The sequence below is a fragment of the Myotis davidii genome, unplaced genomic scaffold (assembly GCF_000327345.1).
Source record: "Myotis davidii unplaced genomic scaffold, ASM32734v1 scaffold1703, whole genome shotgun sequence".
Lineage (NCBI taxonomy): Eukaryota > Metazoa > Chordata > Mammalia > Chiroptera > Vespertilionidae > Myotis > Myotis davidii.
In genome coordinates, this window is record NW_006293780.1 from 669671 (window position 1) to 688365 (window position 18695).

At 41.4% G+C, this 18695-nt stretch overlaps 1 protein-coding gene across 1 annotated transcript in view; it reads left to right on the forward strand.

The window, feature by feature from the left end:
- The window catches only part of UNC79 (unc-79 homolog (C. elegans)), a 218862-nt gene that overhangs the window by 175118 nt on the left and 25049 nt on the right, over nt 1-18695 (forward strand). Inside the window, exons 39-42 of the mRNA XM_015566456.1 lie at nt 1187-1255; nt 4202-4312; nt 11055-11159; nt 17563-17640. Of these exons, the coding sequence (XP_015421942.1) occupies nt 1187-1255; nt 4202-4312; nt 11055-11159; nt 17563-17640 (363 nt within the window). The remainder of the gene's footprint in view (nt 1-1186; nt 1256-4201; nt 4313-11054; nt 11160-17562; nt 17641-18695) is intronic.

An 18695-nucleotide genomic window follows, 5' to 3' on the forward strand; every position in this document is an offset into this window, starting at 1 on the left:
CCCTTCCACTCTCTATATAAAAAATCAATGGGAAAAATATTCTTGGGTGAAAATTCACAAAAAGAAAAAAAAAATTAAACTTGAACACTGACCAGGTGGACGTGTTGCCAGTTGCAAACAACTGGCAAGTCTAAATTGTGGCCTTCAGTCCTGTCCGCAGGGACCACCCTGACTGCCCGCAGGAGTGAAATGAGATAAGGAATAAGAAGAGTCCAGGCCCTTGCAAGCTGGAGAGCACCAGTCCCTTCCTACAGGGTCAGCTGCTACTCCTCTCCAGCCACCTGTTCTGTGGGAATGCCGGCCTCATGCTGCTGATCTTCCCGTGTTTTCCAAAATGTTATTTCCTGATTTTGAAAACGCTCCAGGGACCCGATGAGCAGCCAGTTTTCAGCCCCTGTTCAAAGGAATGTAAATGTCACATCCACGCCTATGGATGTTGAGCAGATTAAATAGACCGACGTTTCCCTTGGGAAATACTTTCGAAATAACTTTCGGAACTTCAGGACATGTGTGAAAACTGCCCTGCCAGATCAGGTCTGGGCCCTTTCTCTGATTATCTTCTGCTTTTGTCGTTGTTGTTGTTAATCCTGACTGGAAAATATTTTTTCCATTGATTTTTAGAGAGAGTGGAAGGGAGGGGGGTAGAGAAGGAGAGAGAGAAACATCGATATGAGAGTGACACATTGATTTTCCCCAGAGTTTTGTCGTGTCTTTTGGTAGCAGAGGAAGGGCAGATGAAACTGGCTTTTATTTGGATTAATAAGTCTAATGGTTTTAAATCGATCTAAGTTTCTTTTCAACATGGCCTTTAACAAATTAGTGTAGATGTGGGCAATTTAATATCTACCTATTCACCTATGTTCATCCATCCATCCATCCATCCATCCTTCCATCCGTCTGTCTGTTTGTCCAATTCTTTAATGCTATCTGATTTTATTTTAGGGATATGTCTTTGAGAAATAGTTTATAAACCATGTTTAATTATTTAACTGTTTAACATTGTTTAATACATTTTTTTAAAACCTGAGAATGATGTTTATCAACATGAGTATATGGCATGGAAACCTATAAGGAGGCAGCTATATCTCAGATTTTGTTTCCTGACGTAAATGCTTATAGGAAATATATGAAGCAAAGATATATTAAGAAGGGTACCGACTTTTACTTTTTTGGTATTTGTTCACAGTGTTCTTTAGATTCCAGTTTGAGAATTATGATTTGCCTCTTGAAGATCCCCTCTACCAATGCCACAAGGGTATGTATGTTTCAGACAAACAAAACCAGTTGGTATTTAGTTATGTTTTCACCTGCAAAGAAAGCACGGGCAGTGCTGAAGAAGCAGTCACTGCGTGCTGAGCGCTTCGCTTTCAGTCTCCTTCAAAGTGTCCAGTGTGAAGAGCTCAACTCTATCACAGTGTCATTTTTAATAATTGGTCCTCTTAGTTTGGGGCCATGTCCATCAGTCTGTTCTCCATACGACGAACAAGGTGATCCTTCTAAACACAGATCTCATCACATTAATTCCTCGCTTTAAAATCTTTGATACTTTCTCATTTCTTTTGGGGTAATGTCCAAAATGCCTTAATGTAGCATAAGAAGAAGGTACTTCATTAACTTGCCAGCCTACCTTTCCAATTTAGTCCTTGGCTACCTGTCCCATCCCCCATGCCTCCGGCCTACTTTCAGAATCATCATCATCATCATCAAAACAACAACCACTGTTTGTGAGCACGTACCAGATGGCAGGCATTGTGCTAACGGCTTTGCATTTATAGTCTTATTTAATTTCATACTTCCTTGCCTTTGCTGAGGCCATTTCCTTTACCTGAAATGCTGTATATCCTTGTCAGTGAGGCTAACTTCTCAATCTTCATAATGAGAATTTGAATCTCAATGAAAAACGCTCATATTCTCTGTAGCAACTTCCTCCTATATCATATCCCACAGTGCGTGATAGAGCTCTCTGAATTAGCTCTTAATTTGTACCGATGTCTCCCCAGTGAGACTGAGCTTCATGAATTCCAGCACTGCGTCCCGTTCACCTTTGTGTTCCTGGCTTCCCTTCTGGGCTGCGTTATATGCAATGGTGCAGTAGTTTGTACTGCAGTGGCTTGTGACTATTAGTTAATATACCAAGAAGGCACATTTCCTGTAATGTTTACCTTGAATGTGCTTTCACAGACTCATGGTTGATGCTGGAAAGTTGCAAAGAGATCATTTGGTCTAATCTGTTCGTTAACGGTTAAGGGAAAGGCTCAGAGAGATGAAGTCTTGGCCAAGGTTACAGAGCTGGTTAGTGGAACTTAGGTCCTTTGATTTCAAGTTCCTTGATTTTTCTGTTGCAGCATATCGCCCCATTGCCATCCTGCTTTGCTGGATGAAAGAGCAAATTTCTCTGTAGGTTTGAATTGAGGTTTCTTTATTTCTTGGCGAGCAGGGATGCATTATATATCAACAGAGACATATTCCTGTCCCCATTCATCCATCATCCAAGGCAACATTTATAGAGAGCGAAGAATGCTGATTCAGCAGTACTACTTCAAAGCGTTTCTTTTTAAGATTTATTTTATGTGGCAAGTTACTACATGGGTTTATGTGGGGAATACAAACAAATTAAAGATATAATTCCTACCCTCAGGGGCAACTCACATGTAATGAATTCATTTTTATATCAATAAGGAGAAAGGATCTTAAAATGACCATATCCTTTGATTTAGTCATTTTTTTTCTGGGACTTTATTCTCAGGAATAAGAAGAAAATGCATATATTGTGCAAAAATCTATTTATTGGGATGTTATCATGAAACAGACTTTGTGGTCATTCAAATGGATGATTATGAAGAATTAAGTAGCATTGGACATTACTTTTATTATTATATTAACAAAATGTAGGATTGTATATGTGTAAGATTTCAACTTATAAACTTGTGTGCCACAAAGAAGGGAAATATAACAAACCGTTATCGCTGGGTGGTAGGATTATGGATGACTTCTCTTTCCTCATCTATACTTTCTACAGATCCTGCATTTACACATGGCGCAGGTATTACTTTCATAATCCAGACAGTTAGGTCTGTAGAGGCTCAGAGGTAGTGGGAATAATGGCATGGGAGTCTTTTGGAGCCCAATCTAAATAATCCTGTCTTCCCCACAGAGCAATTCTGCTTTTGGGAATTGCCCGGGAGTTTGGTTTTGAATACCATTCGATATCTGCATGGCTTTGAGCAAGTTACTTCCTGCTTAACGGCCTCAGCTGCAGCATAGGGGTGCTGGAGCTTCAGAGTTACAAAGCAGATCACAGCTAATAGTGATGAGGGCTTACTGCTGCCAAGTGCGTTACGTACGTTATCCCCTTTAATTCTCACAAGAGTACAGTGACGTGGAGGGCATTGTTATCCGCCCTTTGCAGAGGAGAGAACCAAGTCCAGAGAGGTTAAGTCACCTATCCAAGGTCACAGAGAGCTAGAGTTTGAAAACACGTGTGTGAAACTCTATACCTGTGTCCTTACCTATTGCAGCAGACTGTCTCCCCAGGATTGTTATAAGGAATTTGAATAAGAGAAACTATATGAAAACATCTAACTCTGCCTGATACTTAGTTGGTGCTCCATAAATGTTTCTGAATGGCTTCAGAAAGCATATGGATTAAAACCGACCCATTAGGGGTAGATTTCAGATGGGAAAGCAAAACTGACGATGCCAAAAAGATGCTAACCTTGGCAGGAAGCTGGGTTATGATGAATTGTCCCTAAGCTAATCGTGCTTTGGTGCTCACGTGCCAGGGTTGGTTTGTGCTATCTAACTGAGGAGACAAACTTTGAGGGGAGCTGGATCTGATGAACCCATAGAGTCCTGGGGCTCTGAGAAATAGAGTGGGAGATCTAATGCAAACCTCTCCCAGTCCCGGCAGCTGGGGGTGCACACGAGGATGGCATTGGAGTTAGGTGGGTTTAAAAACGATGCCGTCTGGAAAAAAATGCGTTCTTAAAGCAATAAAATGATTAAACCATGCTCTTCAAGCCACTGATTGGAGGTATAGTTCTGTTCTTGTTAGACCAACAGCGTTGGTACAGTAGCCACCTGGCAACAGATTTTAAATAAAAAGAAAAGAGTGATCCCATTAAAGTATCATAAGACTTTTAATACTTTTTAAAATGAAAGAGTCAGCAATGGATTTTATTTGGCCCCAATCTCATTGCAGAGTTTGTTGGAACCATTTTCAAAACTGCTCAGCTTTGTAATTCAGAATGCTGTCTTCACCCTGGCCTACCTGGTGGAGGTGTGTGGCCTATGTTACCGAGCTTTCACTAAGGTAAGTGTGCATAGTTGTGTCAAATCCCTGTTAGGCTAATTGCTTCAATATAGTTTTAAAATGGGTAATTCTACTGAGGGCTAATAAATATCATTGGAAAGAAACACTTTACATCTACATATATAAAAGCCTAAGTGACTGACTGTTCGACCGTCCAACCGGTAGCTATGACACGCAATGACCACCAGGGGGCAGATGCTCAATGCAGGAGCTGCCAAGCTGTGGTGACTTGGCAACTGCGGTTCTCAGGTGATGCACCTGGAACCAGGGAGGAGGGAGCCTGATTCCAGAGTGCGTCACCCGAGAACCACCCTCTTGGAATCCGGGACCCCTCAGGGGATGTCAGAGAGCTGGTTTTGGCTAGATCCCTGCAGGCCAGGCCAAGGGACCCCACCAGTGCATGAATCTGTGCACCAGGCCTCTAGTATGTACATAAAATGTCTTAAATATGCAAGTTTGGAGGATTGAGAATCATATAGTTTAGAAGAGAAGAGCTATTTAAAAAAATATTTTTATTGATTTCAGAGAGGAAGGGATAAGGAAAGAGAGATAGAAATGTATTGATAAGAGAGAACCATTGATCGGCTGTCTCCTACATGCCCCTACTGGGGATTGAGCCCTCAACCCGGGCATGTGCCCTGACCAGGAATCCAAACCATGACTTCTTGGTTCATAAGTTGATGCTCAACCACTGAGCCAGGCCGGCTGGACAAGAGAAGAGGTATTTTGATTGAAATGAGATAATAGTCTAAATGACCTCTTAAAGTCCTTCTCAAGTTTACCCATGATTAATGGGCTAGCCGTCACTACATATTATTTTATACCCAAAGTAGAAAAAAATTAGGCAGTCATTTGTAAAAGCCTGTGAAGTGCTCCTTAATTCTCATCATTTATCTGTCTCCCCAGGGCTGGGTTCTCGGCCTCTGAGATTGTAATCTCATCTTTTGTCATCTTGCCTTAATAATGCTTTCTCTATTGCATTAGATTTAGATCCCCTGCCCCACCACTGGTGAAGTGGAAAACTACTGCTTGCCCAGTGCATAGAGCAGCCTTGTTGGAGCTGGTAGACACTAATGGAAAAGCAGGAGGCATTTCTGTCCTTACGAACAATGTGCAAATCTTACTTTCCAATTTCCAAGTTTATTTTCAATGGGGTCTCTGTTTCTGCTGTTTTCTTGATTGTTCAGAATGCTCCTTTATTCATGTTGTTCACTTCTGTAAGCCCTTTATTTTCCTCATAAAAATCTAATTTTATACCAAGGCTTTAATTCTATTTAAAACATAGTTGTCTCATTTCTTTCCATTTTGTGTCCACTCTGCCATGTTAAGTGTTCCGTGATAATCCTCTCTTTAGTCTTTCTGATTATAAACCATTACTCTGTCTGGAATGATATGTTTCCTAACTACCAAAATAATCAGCATTTTGTCTTTTTTCAAATCCTTCCTTGAAAAATAACCTTTTCCTTCTTTTTCCTTAAAAAAAAAAAAAAGATCTGTAGGACACAGCACCAAATAGAACGAAAAGATGCTCTGTATTTAAAAGTCATTTTCTTTTGCGTGATTTATTTAAATCAGTGCATTTTCCAAAGGAGGAACCATAATGAGTTTGAATTTATTAAGCTGTCCTGTATTGGTATTAATGACAGGGGAACTTCCACCAATTTGAATTCAACATATTCTTGGATTTGAATACTCACTATACATTATTATACCCTCATAATCGACCATAACTTTAGGGGCCTCCCACATCCTACTGTCATCACCCTTTCTCATTTTTCAACTTGAAATGAATGTTACTTACAGAAAGCTTCAATCTAGGGTGTTACCACCTACTTCACAGATAATGCGAAACTATCGGAAACTGTTAAATAGCAGTATCTAATCGAGCCTTCTCTATATTTAATAGAAAGAAAGGGCATGGAAACATAAGGGACTTGGAGACTTCTCTTTCTGCCAATCTGGCATCCTAGATAACCTGAAACTGCCCCACTTAAACACCAGAAATGCTGGATGAAATAAACATGATTTTTAAAATAGAGCTAATTTTATAGAAATGAAAGGAGACAAAAGTGCAGAGGACATTGAGAACCAGAGGGTAAGCATAGAAGCCGATAGTGTAGAAGTCTCGAGATAGGGAAGGGGCGGTGGTGCTTGCTTCGGCGACTTAGTGGCTTGAGTTTTAAAGTCCACACAGAGAAAGGAGCTGAGGTCTTGGGACTATTTTAGGCTGGGAGTTGGAACGGAGTCATCCCCAGCAGGAAGTCAGGACCCTTGACAGGCTATCCATTTGGTAAAAGGGAGACTGGGAACGCATATATTCTTATATGGAGGTGACAGAGAATGGGATCTGTATGATCTGAGAACTGAGAGGAAGATTTATAGTAACTTTGAGCATTAGTAAACATGAACCTACCTTTGAACATGTTTAGAATTTGATTTATAATACCTACATGCTCTGAACTAAAAAGCCAAGTAACATAGGTGCCGAGCAAGGAATAGCATTGGAGTTTCTGGCAGAAGCAAACCCGAAGTCAGTCCTCAAACCTCTCTGGAGGGATATGCTTTCGACTTAGGCCTAACAGGATTTCCACAAATAAAATCCTGATGATCATGAGCCAGATTCTAAAATGATAAATCATATGAAGAAGTAATCCACCATGAGCTAGATAACAGTCAACAAACAGCAAGATTACTTTTCCCCTAAGGATTTCCAGTATTAGAACGATGTGATAGAAATTACAAAACATACTTTAAATGATAATCAGGCAAAGGAGAATTAAAAACATGAGAAGACATTTAGTCACTTAAAAAAAAAAACACACCCAGAAAGATTTGAAAAAAGTAGGAAGTCTAGAATGAAATAGTCACTGACATAAAAACTTGATGGACAAGTTAAACAGCACGTTAGACATAGCCAAAGAGGGAATTGGTAAAATGGAAAGTAGAACTGAAGAAACTACATTGTATGCAGCAAAGAGATGAAGAGATCACGATGAGAAAGAGAAGTGTTTCAGAGAGGGAAAATAGGTTGCTTAGCAATTCTAGAATTGATGAAAGTCATTAATGCTTTGATTCAGGAAGCACAATGAGCACTAAAAGTATTACAAATAAACTAAAAATTTACCTGCTCATGTCATAGACTACATAAGTAAGGTACAAATTGACAGAACAACCAAGACAGATAAAATTTTTTAAGAGCAAGCAAAAGAAAAGACATTTTGTAGATAGACTGACAACAAACTTCTCAACAGCACAATGGAAGCCAGAAGATAATGGGGAAAATGTCTTTAAAATTGTGAGAGAAAAAATAATGGTTCATCTGGAATTCTCTACCAGCTAAGCTATTATTTAAGAGTGAAGGCTAAATAAACTATTTGGAAAATTAGAAATTTCCTAATATATTTTTAACTGAAACAAGTACTAAAAGATGTATTGCAATACATTATGAGGCCAGTAGATAGTTGATACTGACCTGACAGAGTTACAAAAATTCTGAAGGAATAATAGCAGATTAAGGATTTTTTTTTTTAAACCAAAGCCTCATGACCTAGTGAGGATTTTCTTGAAATGTAATAGTGGCTTAACTATTAGAACACTTATTTATGTCACCGTGTTACCAGATTAATGTAGAAAAACTTTTATCATTATCTCAGCAGATAGAAAAGAAACACTCTTTATAATTCAACATCCACTTACGATAATTCTTGTCCAACTAGGAATAGAAGTAACTGCTTTAACTTGACAAGGGCTGTTAATCAGAAACCTCTAGGAAACATTATACTTAATGGTGAAGTGCCAGCAGTAGTCCCTTTACAATAATAAGTAAGACAAGGATGCCTGTTACCACTGCCCCTATTCACCCTGCCCTGCGTGTTCTACTAAGTTCAGTGAGACAGGAAGAAAAATCCAACATATTGGAAAGGAAAGGAAAAATAAAACTCTCACTTTTTGTAGATATGTGATTATAAATGAACCAAAGAGAATCTATCTATAGGCACCTTTTTATAACTTTTATAAGAGTTCAGCAAGGATGCTGGGTACAAATGGATACCCAGAAATTACCTACCTTAATATTCAGCTATAAATGATTATACTAGCAAATGCACTTTAAAAATGTCATTTATTATGGCAACAAAAAATCTATCAATCTATCAAAATCTGCAAGAACTTTATGGAGATAACCAGAAAATATTATTAAACAACATTTAATAGAGACACAGCTCATGTTCATGGATGAGGACCCAGCATAATAAAGAGGCTTATTCTCACAAAATAACCTATACATTTATAAATTCCTAGCCTTCCTCCCTGATAAGAATGGAGTAGATAATTTGAACCTATCCTCCCATTTAACTTAAAAAGTTTAAAAAAGTGAACAGAATATTTTTTGAAAACTTCTTAAAAGTATTAAAATGCTAATCAGATATAGAAGAGTGACCAGGCTCGGATCTGGGAGAGCAGAGGAATGCAGAGATGTGAGCCTAGCCCTGAGGGTAGGTGTTTGCCTCTCCGGAAGAAGGGACTGAAAGACTTAGCCGAAATTCTGGAGGATTCAGGCTAGGCAGACAGAAGTCACAATCCAGGATCTATCAAGAGTGGGAACTCTGTCAGGAACGCTGTCTAATACGCCCACCCTCACATACACTTTTGTCAGAACCACAAAGTAAAGAGAACTCAGAAGTAAACTTGCCCTCTTGTGGACACAGCTGGGTGTCAAGTTCTTTGGTGGCCCAAGATAAGAAAGTACGTCTCGTACATTTATTAAGGTAACCCTGTACCTCTAGTGCCTCCAGGTACCCAGCAAAAACAAACAGAAAGCTCTTTGGAGGAAGGTGACATTTCAGGCCTCTAATTATTTTTATAATTAACTTTTTAATAAAGCATCCAGCACGCAAAGATAACGGGACATATGAGGAGGCAAGATAGCATGGGCGAGAATGCGTAGAAAGAAAAGACAGTTGGATACAAACCCACAGGGTCTCCAGGTTCTTGATTGTGGTTAAGAAAGGGCACACAGGAAGCTTCTAAGATGCTTACATGAGCTGCTGTTGGACCTGCTGCTGGTGCTAATCCACTTATCTGTACACTTAGGTTTTATATACTTTTTTGCATCTCTTACAATTGACAATAAAAAAGACAAACTTGAAAACAATCTAGCGTTCCACTGATAGGAGGACAGATCGATGGGTTTGGGTATGTTCATATACATTATTAATCCGTTTAGGTGAATGAATTAGAGCTGTGTGTATCAAGAGGGGCTAATTTAAAAAAATGAAATGTAGTGAAAAAGTATAAGTTGCAGAAAGAGATGCAGAGTATGATACCATGATAGGAAGTTAAAAATATGCAATATATGTATGTATAATGTTATACACTACAATAGAAATTTAAAAACATGCAAAAATAATATTACACATTATAATGGAGATAAGCATTGGACATTATAATAATAAAAGCATAATATGCTAATTAGATTGGACGAAGCCAGGGATGCCAGGGAAGCCCGGGTCCCAGGTGCCTGCGGATGGTGGGAGGGAAGCCAGTGCCAGCAGCGGGGGAAGGAAGGCCTACTCTTGCACGAATTTCATGCGTCGGGCCTCCAGTATTTTATAATAATACATTATAATAGAAATCTTAAAATATGCAAAATAATACTAATATAATACATATGTATTAAAAGTATAAAAACATACATGAGATAATAAGCAGATTCAAAATAGTGGCTACTTCAAGGAAGGGAGAAAGAATAGAGAGTACCACAATGGTACCTTCAACTGTTGCTGTGGTGTTTGATTTGTTATTTAAAAAATGTAAAATCGGAGCAAAATGTTACGATTTGATGAAGTATATAATATATTTCACCTCTTTATTTTTCTGTGTGCTTCAAATTATTCATTTATAAAGTATTAAGTATTCGAGATCCTTTAAGCAGTTGTACATATTTGTCTCTAAATAATTTTCAATTGAAACAAAAATCTCTTAGATTTGTTTAATTTCTGCAATGCTGGGAACCTATATCATTCCCTGTGCATAGGAACCAAATCCTGTGATTTCAGTATTGAAGAGCAGGCCTGTTGTTTTCTTATCCATTGAATGAGGAATGGGGAACCATTTTTTCTGCCAAGGGCCATTTGGATATTTATAACATCATTTGTGGGCCATATAAAATTATCACTTTAAAAATTAGGCTGGTATATTTGGTCAAACATTTCATTAACTCACCCCTAATGCCTTGGCAGGGCCAGACCAAATGATTTCTCAGGCCTTATATGGCCCGAAGGCCTGACATTCCACACCCTGCATTAATTTATGTGTTCTCACCTGGCCGGTGTTGCTCAGTGGTTGAGCATTGACTTATGAACCAGAAAGACATGGTTCAGTTCCCAGTCAGGGCACATGCCCGGGTTGTGGGCTTGATCCCTGGTAGGGGGCATGCAGGAGGCAGCTGATCAGTGATTCTCTCTCATCATTGATGTTTCTATCTCTCTCTCCCTCTCTGAAATCAATAAAAATATATTGTAAAAAATTATGTGTTCTCAGTGCTGCAGTAAACTCATACACACAAAATGCCTTTAAAATTTTTTCCTTTTTAATTTTAATTTTATTGAGGACAGTTCATTATGCATTTTTAAATAGTATTTTTTATTTCTGGTCTATGAATCTTTTAGAAGCTCTTTTGACTTCGATCTGTTCTAATTGAATTTTAGAAGTTGCTTACCTCCTTCTATGTTGTTCTATTTAGGAGCGGGATAAACTGTACTTGTCTCGTAGTGTTGTTCTGGAACTCCTGCAGGCCTTGAAGCTGAAATCTCCTCTGCCAGATACAAACCTCCTTCTGCTTGTCCAGGTAGGCTTAAGGCTTGTTTGTAATACTTTCATGAGATCCACTCATATTTGGAAAAACAAGGAAGCTATGGGACATATGCATAAATCAAATATTCCTGCCCCTGTGTGTGCCAGGCAATATGCTTTACATATTCCCCTCACTTTATCCTTACAGCCGTAGGAGACATTGGTTCTGTACCATAGATGAGGAGACTGAGGCTCAGGGGGGTCAGTGACTTGCCCACGATCACATAGCTGGCGTACGCAGAGTCAGCATCCGGCCTCAGGGTCTGTTCATTGTGTAGCACAGCCTGGTCAGGCTCTCTGTCACTTGCCCAGGTGACCATACGGCTCTGAGCGTTTTGTACTGCCTTCTTCTCTCTCCACACCAGTCCAGTCTTCTGGTTTATGGCCGCCTAAACGAATTTTGCTAAAAGTCTACTTTATATCAGATCACGCCCTGCATTGAAAACCTACAGTGACGCTGTAGTGCCTGAACTACTGAATACTGAAGCCTTTCATTATCTGGACACATTTGACTACTCAGCAGTAGTTCCCCTGACAAATATTTACTCACCAATATTTTGGACTAGGTTTTGGGAATACAGAGATGAAAAAGGCATAGGCCCAGGCCGATAATACACTAACCGTTGGGCAGTATGTAAAGTGCTAGGAGCAGGGAGTGGCCAACTCAGCCTGAGAGATGGAGGAAGGCTCATTAAGCCATTATGAGCCTTGACCTGGCCCAGGTGCTGGGGAAACAGATACGAATAAGCCATGGCCCCTTCCTTCCAAGATTTATTATCTGGTGGGTGAAAGTGACAAGTAAAAAATCTCCACCATAGTGTAATAGGTGTGTACTGAGTATGGGAATGGTATAGGAAAGGGACTGTGTGTGTGTGTGTGTGTGTGTGTGTGTGTGTGTGTACAGAAGCTGAGGCGTTTACCCAGAAAAAGAGGAGGAAGGATACCTGTCATTTGCCATTTAATATCCACCACTGGGTCCCCTGTCCTCACTAGTATATAATACTCGTCCTTAGGACCAGAATTGAGTTTCTCTCACAGCCTTGAGATTTAATAGAGTTGGGATACCTTCAATGGGTCTCAGTGGTCTTTGAAGAGCCTCTGGGGGCACATTGAAGCTCTGAGAGGGCAGCAATTGCTGGAAGGTGACAGCCGCAGGTGCCGGGCATGATGTAGTCAGAAGGAAGTGGCTCCCATTGAACCACGCTGCTAGGCAGCCCAAGAGGAGGGTAGAAGCAAAACCACAGCCTGGAAATCTCTGTGTTCCTGAGGTCGGGAAGCTGTTGACTCTCCCAGTGGCTGCCATAGGCCAGCCCCTCCTGCTCACACATCAGCAGCTACACCGCTTTTGAGCACAAGCAACTCTGACACAAGTGACCGTGAAGGTTAATGGGATCAACACTGATTTGGAGGGGTGGGCGGTGAACTGGGCTTTGTGAACTCGCCATGAGGGAGTTAAGGCTCACAGGTCCCGTGTCTAGAAGTCACTTGCTTCTGATAGTGTTTTGGTTGGCGACCTCCAAACAGCCTAGGTTTCAGGCCCGGAAGTGCTGTCCTGTGGGTACCGGGGAGCAGGCTCTTAATGCCCCAGTTTCTAGCAGAGCCAGTCTACGAGGCTGATCTTCTCGGGGTCCAGCCCCGACGCCGCGACTGCAGAGGGTGGCCGGTCTTCTGCAGGTGCATTAGTCAGCCATAATAAGCACTTGTCACGAGACGGCAGAAGAACACTGACACGTTCAATTGCCCAGTGCTCAAGGGAACCACGAAAACAGTGATTATTGCCTCATAGCGAGGTGAATGAATAACAAAAACATATTAGTTTTAGGAAGAAAGAGGGCAAAAATGTAGGTTCTTCTGACTGAATGTGTTTTTTGGACTCTCAGATACCATGTCAATGAATTCCATTTCATCTTTTTAAAACAGATGTGTATTTGTCCTTGAATCATTCGATTTCACAAATCTAGTTGTAAAATTATTTAAGTTGGAGAGGTATTTTGGAGACATTTTGAGATTGTGCCCATGGAGAACTTCTTTGTGAATATTTCCACCTCCAACGAAGTATGTTAAGCATTGTGCCATTTTGAAGTGATATACCTTTGTTCTACAAGCTTTAGAATAAACAATTTTCCTTACTGAGAGCAATAAAAGGGAGGCATACTTAAAAGTTCCCGCAGCTGCCCTGTGACTCCTGGCTAAGGGGTGGAGAGAAGTCCTCCGTGGGGCCACTCCTGGCATGAAGAAGCACTTGTCGCTCTTCATGAATAGCGCATCTCTCTATAGAGGTTTCCTGTTCCTTTTTCTCTTGCCCTTGACTGCCTGGGCCCTCCAGGTGTCCCCTGGGGGATCGCACAGGGGATACCTGCTCTCTGGTGGCTTCTCTTAGGCCAGAGAATCCAGCCTGGAGTCCGAGAAAGCTCTTCCCTTTCCTGGGGCGGCACAGCAGGCCCTGGCTCCCGGAGGACCAGCTCCCAATGTGGACACATAATGTGTCTGAGGCAGACAGTGACTTCCTGTAAAGATATCAGGGCCCCCCATCTGAAGCAGTGGGGTGGCTTGTTTAACTGAAAATGCAGCTTGGACACAGAAGAGAGGGCAATGTTTGGAAGGAAAACCTCCTCTGGGGAGCTGTCATACGTGTCATTGGCCCCATTAGTGAGAAGTCGGTTCCTCAAACCTTGGATTTACCCTGCATTCTTTCAGTCACCAGGAAAACACTAGTGTTTCCTCTCCCTCTTGAGTTAATAACTTAGAAGATAGATGAGCTGATAGAGATGGAGCTGTTTCTAGTCTCATAGATAGACTGTGCCTTTGTTGTTTACCAAATACTCTTGGTAAGCATCCCCATAAAGAACAATGAAACATTTGCCCAAGGAATGTGGGGCAACCCAAGTTCTAAACATTTCAAGACAGTGACCGATCTGTTTTTTAATTCCTAGAATTTCTTGCTGGAGGCTGGTTCACGGAAACTTCCCAGCCACTACAGTGGGTGTCCAGCCATGACTCCTATTAGTTTTTACTTACATATAAAGTCAGGCGACCTTGGATGTTCAAGTGGATTTTTTTTTTTTTTTTTTTTTTTTTTTGTTAAAGTGTTTTTTTTTTTTTTTTTTTTTTTTTTTTTTACGAAAAAGAGGCATGAAAACAGGAAATATATTTGCAAAATAGAAAAAATTGTATGTATTCTTTGGAATCTAAAATGTCAACCTTCAGGCAGTTCCTCGATTGAGTTGTAGTCCTCCCGATCCTGCTCTCCTGTCTTTCTTTCTCTTCTCAATTCCCACCTCCCTACCTCAGCCCAGCTCAACCTGTCAGGCTGGCCCTGACAAGACAACAATATGAGATGGGCACCTTCACGGTGTGGTTGTTCTGCACTGTGGACCAAGGCGTTGTCTTACTGTTTTAACTCAGATCTGTTGACAGTTTTGTTCTCAACTACAATGTTTTCTTTTCTGCTGGTCTGCTGTAGGTCCTTTGTGTCAGATGTAATTGTAAGTGTTCTCAAGGTGGATTGAAGCAGAGTTTTCATAATAAAGTGATAGCCCACTAGCAGCCACCACACAGGCTATAGAAGCTCAAATCCAAAAGAACGTCCTCAGCTCCCATTATGTCAAGAATAGACATTCTGCTAATTTGCATATAGCACACCCACTGTGTGGGATATACCTGCATGTTCGAGTGTGAGAAATCGTGTGGGTGAAAGGTTTTCTTTGAAGGATAGGTTAGTTGTGGGCTGGAGGACAAAGAAGTGGCAGGGGCACACTGCTGTTTTTAATTCACAGGCGTATGCATGTGGGGTTATTAATGTTAGTTGAGCTACTAACAGTCGGATCACTCTTTGGGATGAGAGGTGGAGATACTATTTTGAGTCTCATTTTGATAATGAAGTTAGTAATGACACATAATGGATACTGCATTTCTTCTGTGTTCTTTGGTATTGGGGCAGGCGTGCCTATTTCTATCTGAAAGTATAAAATTCTTCCTTGTATGGTAGTCATCCTTTCCTCCCTGACTTTAGTCACATCTTTATATTTTGAGCAATTCTATAAAATTATAATGGCGTTTTTCAGTTCCTGGTTGGCAGCTATAGAAAATGAAGGGAGAAAAGTTTACTTAGTCGTAGATATCATATTAAAATGCACTGGATTAAAATGCATGGATGAAAAATAAATAGTAGATGGTGTCAGGCTGAGGCACTTTTATACTCTTGACTCTCCACAGACCTCCATAACTTTTAGAGTGGTGATTTTTAATTAATTTTGGCTTCTAAGAGATCACAGATCAGACATTTGAATTTGGCCTCATACCTTGAGCCTACATGGTGACAACCTACTTACATGATGCCACTCCTTCCACTTTGTAGGTGAGAGAGGCTTCTGCTGAAGATCAAGAAAGTTGAAGTTTTGCTTCTTCACGAATCTTGTCTTGCCCTCCAGGACACAGCCAGGCCGGAAAGCACGCTTTAGGGACTGAGGCCTCTAGATGCCCCAGGGAGACTCCCACCCCCCTGGGCTCCCTTCCTCACGGTTCTGTCTCGCCCTTGGCCTCTATTCGCTGTGCATCTCTTGTTTCTGTTTTAAAGAAATTAGTTAAAATGTTGTTGTCCTGGCAGAGGTTTGGGAACTTAGTTCTAAGTAGTTTGTCTAAATTGCAGACTCAGAGAGCTTTTGAAAATATATTTTATGTGGAAAACTAGCTGCCAGGATTTTGGGAACTCCTTCTTCTCACACTATACTTCTGTCAGATTTTTTACTTACAGGTTTTGGCCAAAGGGATAGGCTTTACTTTTTTAAAAAAAATCCTGATTACTTACTTTTCCTTGTATTAGAAATAAGCCCAATTAGAAGAGCAGACATAAGCATTCCTGAATAAAATAGTGGAAAATTTTAGGTTTTTCCTGGGTGTTACTAGCTGGCACTTTCTTTGCCAGATTCGTGATTACCGGCCAAGGAGATGCTTCAGTGTCTGTAACTGTATTTGAGGCAAGAGGAAATGGCAGAATGTGAGCGTGGAAATGTGTGTCCACGCCTGCCATGCGGCTTAGAGACAGCTCTGCCTGCTGTCTCCGCCTCCCCTGCTCAGTCACCTGCACGGAAGCACCTTTCGTGGAGGAGCACACCAAGACCAGCTGGTGGCCTTGGCCAGGAAGTTGCAGGGCTTCCTGACCTGAAGGCCTTTGGCTTATAGCTCCTCCTGTTAGCCCAAACCTGCCGCCCGTTATAATGCTTTGATCCTGACCCCTGGTTAGTCTGCATGTGCTGGCTCCTGTTCCTCACCCAGCCTCCATGAGATCTTCTCTACCACCCTGCCCTGTATTACCTCTCCCCAGTTTCATAAGGTCTGAGCCTGCCCAGCTGAGCTCATCTCGTTGCCTCGACCCCCCCAGCTCTTCTGTGCTCTCTCAGTGTGTGAGTGAAGTGAATTGGGAGGAGCTGTCCGAGCCTCTGGACTCTGCATAGCAGCGGCTTTGGGTCCCGCAGTGGTTGGGGCCACTGGGCAGAGACCAGAAGAGAGAAACTAACCAGGAAATAAAAGCTCATAGCAAACTCGACAAACTTCATGTTTAACTTTTCCCCTAAAACCATTAATAAATAGTTGGGTGTTGCATTGTGGGAAATACCCGTAAATATCTGTAAAGAAGGAATTAAATTGTCACCTGGCAAATCCATCCCAGCATGATCTCAGTTGTACATCATTGATGAATCACTTCATTTCACAAACTCTTGCTGAGCCCTTCTGAGATGTTAGGCACGAGTCTAGTGCTGGGGCGAGGTGCATCGAGAGGCTGTGCTCTCGAAGAGCTCCCAGCAGGTGAAGAAATAGACTCATAGGTCATTGCAATCTCATGTCATGACTACTACAATGGAAGCACGTGAAAAGTCCCGTGCGACACAGCAGGAGTGGGGGCCATTATAGCACAGAGGCGTGAACGAAGTGGGGTAAGGAAGACCAGATACGCAGGGGACTTGGAGGGGAAGTAGCAGCTAGAATCCTCACTCTGAGGTTCATTGTTTTTCTGTTTTCATTCTAAATGTATGATATAATGCTAGAAGTCTGGAAAAACCTATGAAAATTTAGTAACTGTCAAGAGTGCTGAAGAATAAATAGAGTAATGTTGGAACTGATCTGACATTGCTGACAGCTTTTCCTTCTTCCTTGACCAAATGCACGTTTCCAGTGCCACAGAGCTGTCTGGTAAAGTAAGAATCGGTGTGTTCATCTCAGTGCGATGATTCTGAATTTCTCATAGGAATCAGCTGTCATGATTAGCAAGTACCATAAATCCAGGGCAGATTGTCACAGGAGTAAACACTAATGAATTTAAGCCAAGTTAATAAAATTATAAACTACTTATTACTGTCCAAATGCCCTTAAAAATAATTATCCTTTCAATTTCTTATTAGTTTATTTGTGCAGATGCTGGAACCAAACTAGCTGAGTCTACAATCCTGAGCAAGCAGATGATCGCCTCTGTACCTGGAGTAAGTCCCAACTGAATTAATTGTCTACGTTTTATGTTTTCTCATTTCCTCATTTAGCAAAGAGGTATTTTTGGCCTGTGTCCTGGTTCACTTTGATAGAACAAACACTGTAAAGTTGAAAACATATTAGCATCTTTTTAAAAAGAGAATTAGTGAAAATTTAAATTAATTTCAGCCCTTGGAAACATTTAATCCCAGGAAAAACATGAGTAAAATTGAAGCAGCTAGTTAAGGAGAGGAAAGGAATTACCAGACATAAAGAATAGATTTGGCATTGACAGTGTGGCTCAGTTGGTTGGAGTGTTGTCCCAAAAATGTTGCGAGTTTGATTTTCAGTCAGGGCACATACCTAGGTTGTGGGTTCGATCCCTGGTCAGGGTGCATAGGGGAGGCAACCAATTGATGCTTCTCTCTCATATTGATGTTTCTCTCTCTCTCTCCTCCTTCCTCTCTCTCTAAAAGATCAATAAAAATATATACTCAGGTGAGGATTTAAAAAAAAAAAGAATAGATTTGATTCAAGTTCCAATTTTCCAGAACCAATTTTCCTATACTGACTCCCACTAAGTAATTTGATTTAACTATTTCTAGAAAGAAATAAGCATTGCAATACCTGTTTTCCTTTATAATATTTTCTTTGAATATTAAAAAATTTCCATTATTATCAACTAGTGAACTATTTGGTAAAATATGTTAAGACTAGAGGCCCAGTGCACGAATTCGTGCACAGGTAGGGTCTGGCTGGCCCAGCCCCAATTGGGGCAGATCAGGGCTGGGCCTGTGGGAAGAGGAGATGGTGGGAGGTTGGCCACCCAGCCCGCCCTGATCAGGGACCCATCAGGGCCGGACCAGCTGGGGAGAGGGGCTGCTGGTGATTGACCAGCGGGCCCCGCCCCCGAATAGGGTGGGGGATGCTAACCGAGTGCCAGTAGCCTGGGGGAGGGGCCATGGGTGGTTGATCAGGTGGCCCTGCTCCTGATCAGGGTGGGGAGGCTGATCTGAGGTGGGGCTGGGCAGGGGGAGGGGCAGCAGGAGGTTGGCAGGCTGACCCCACC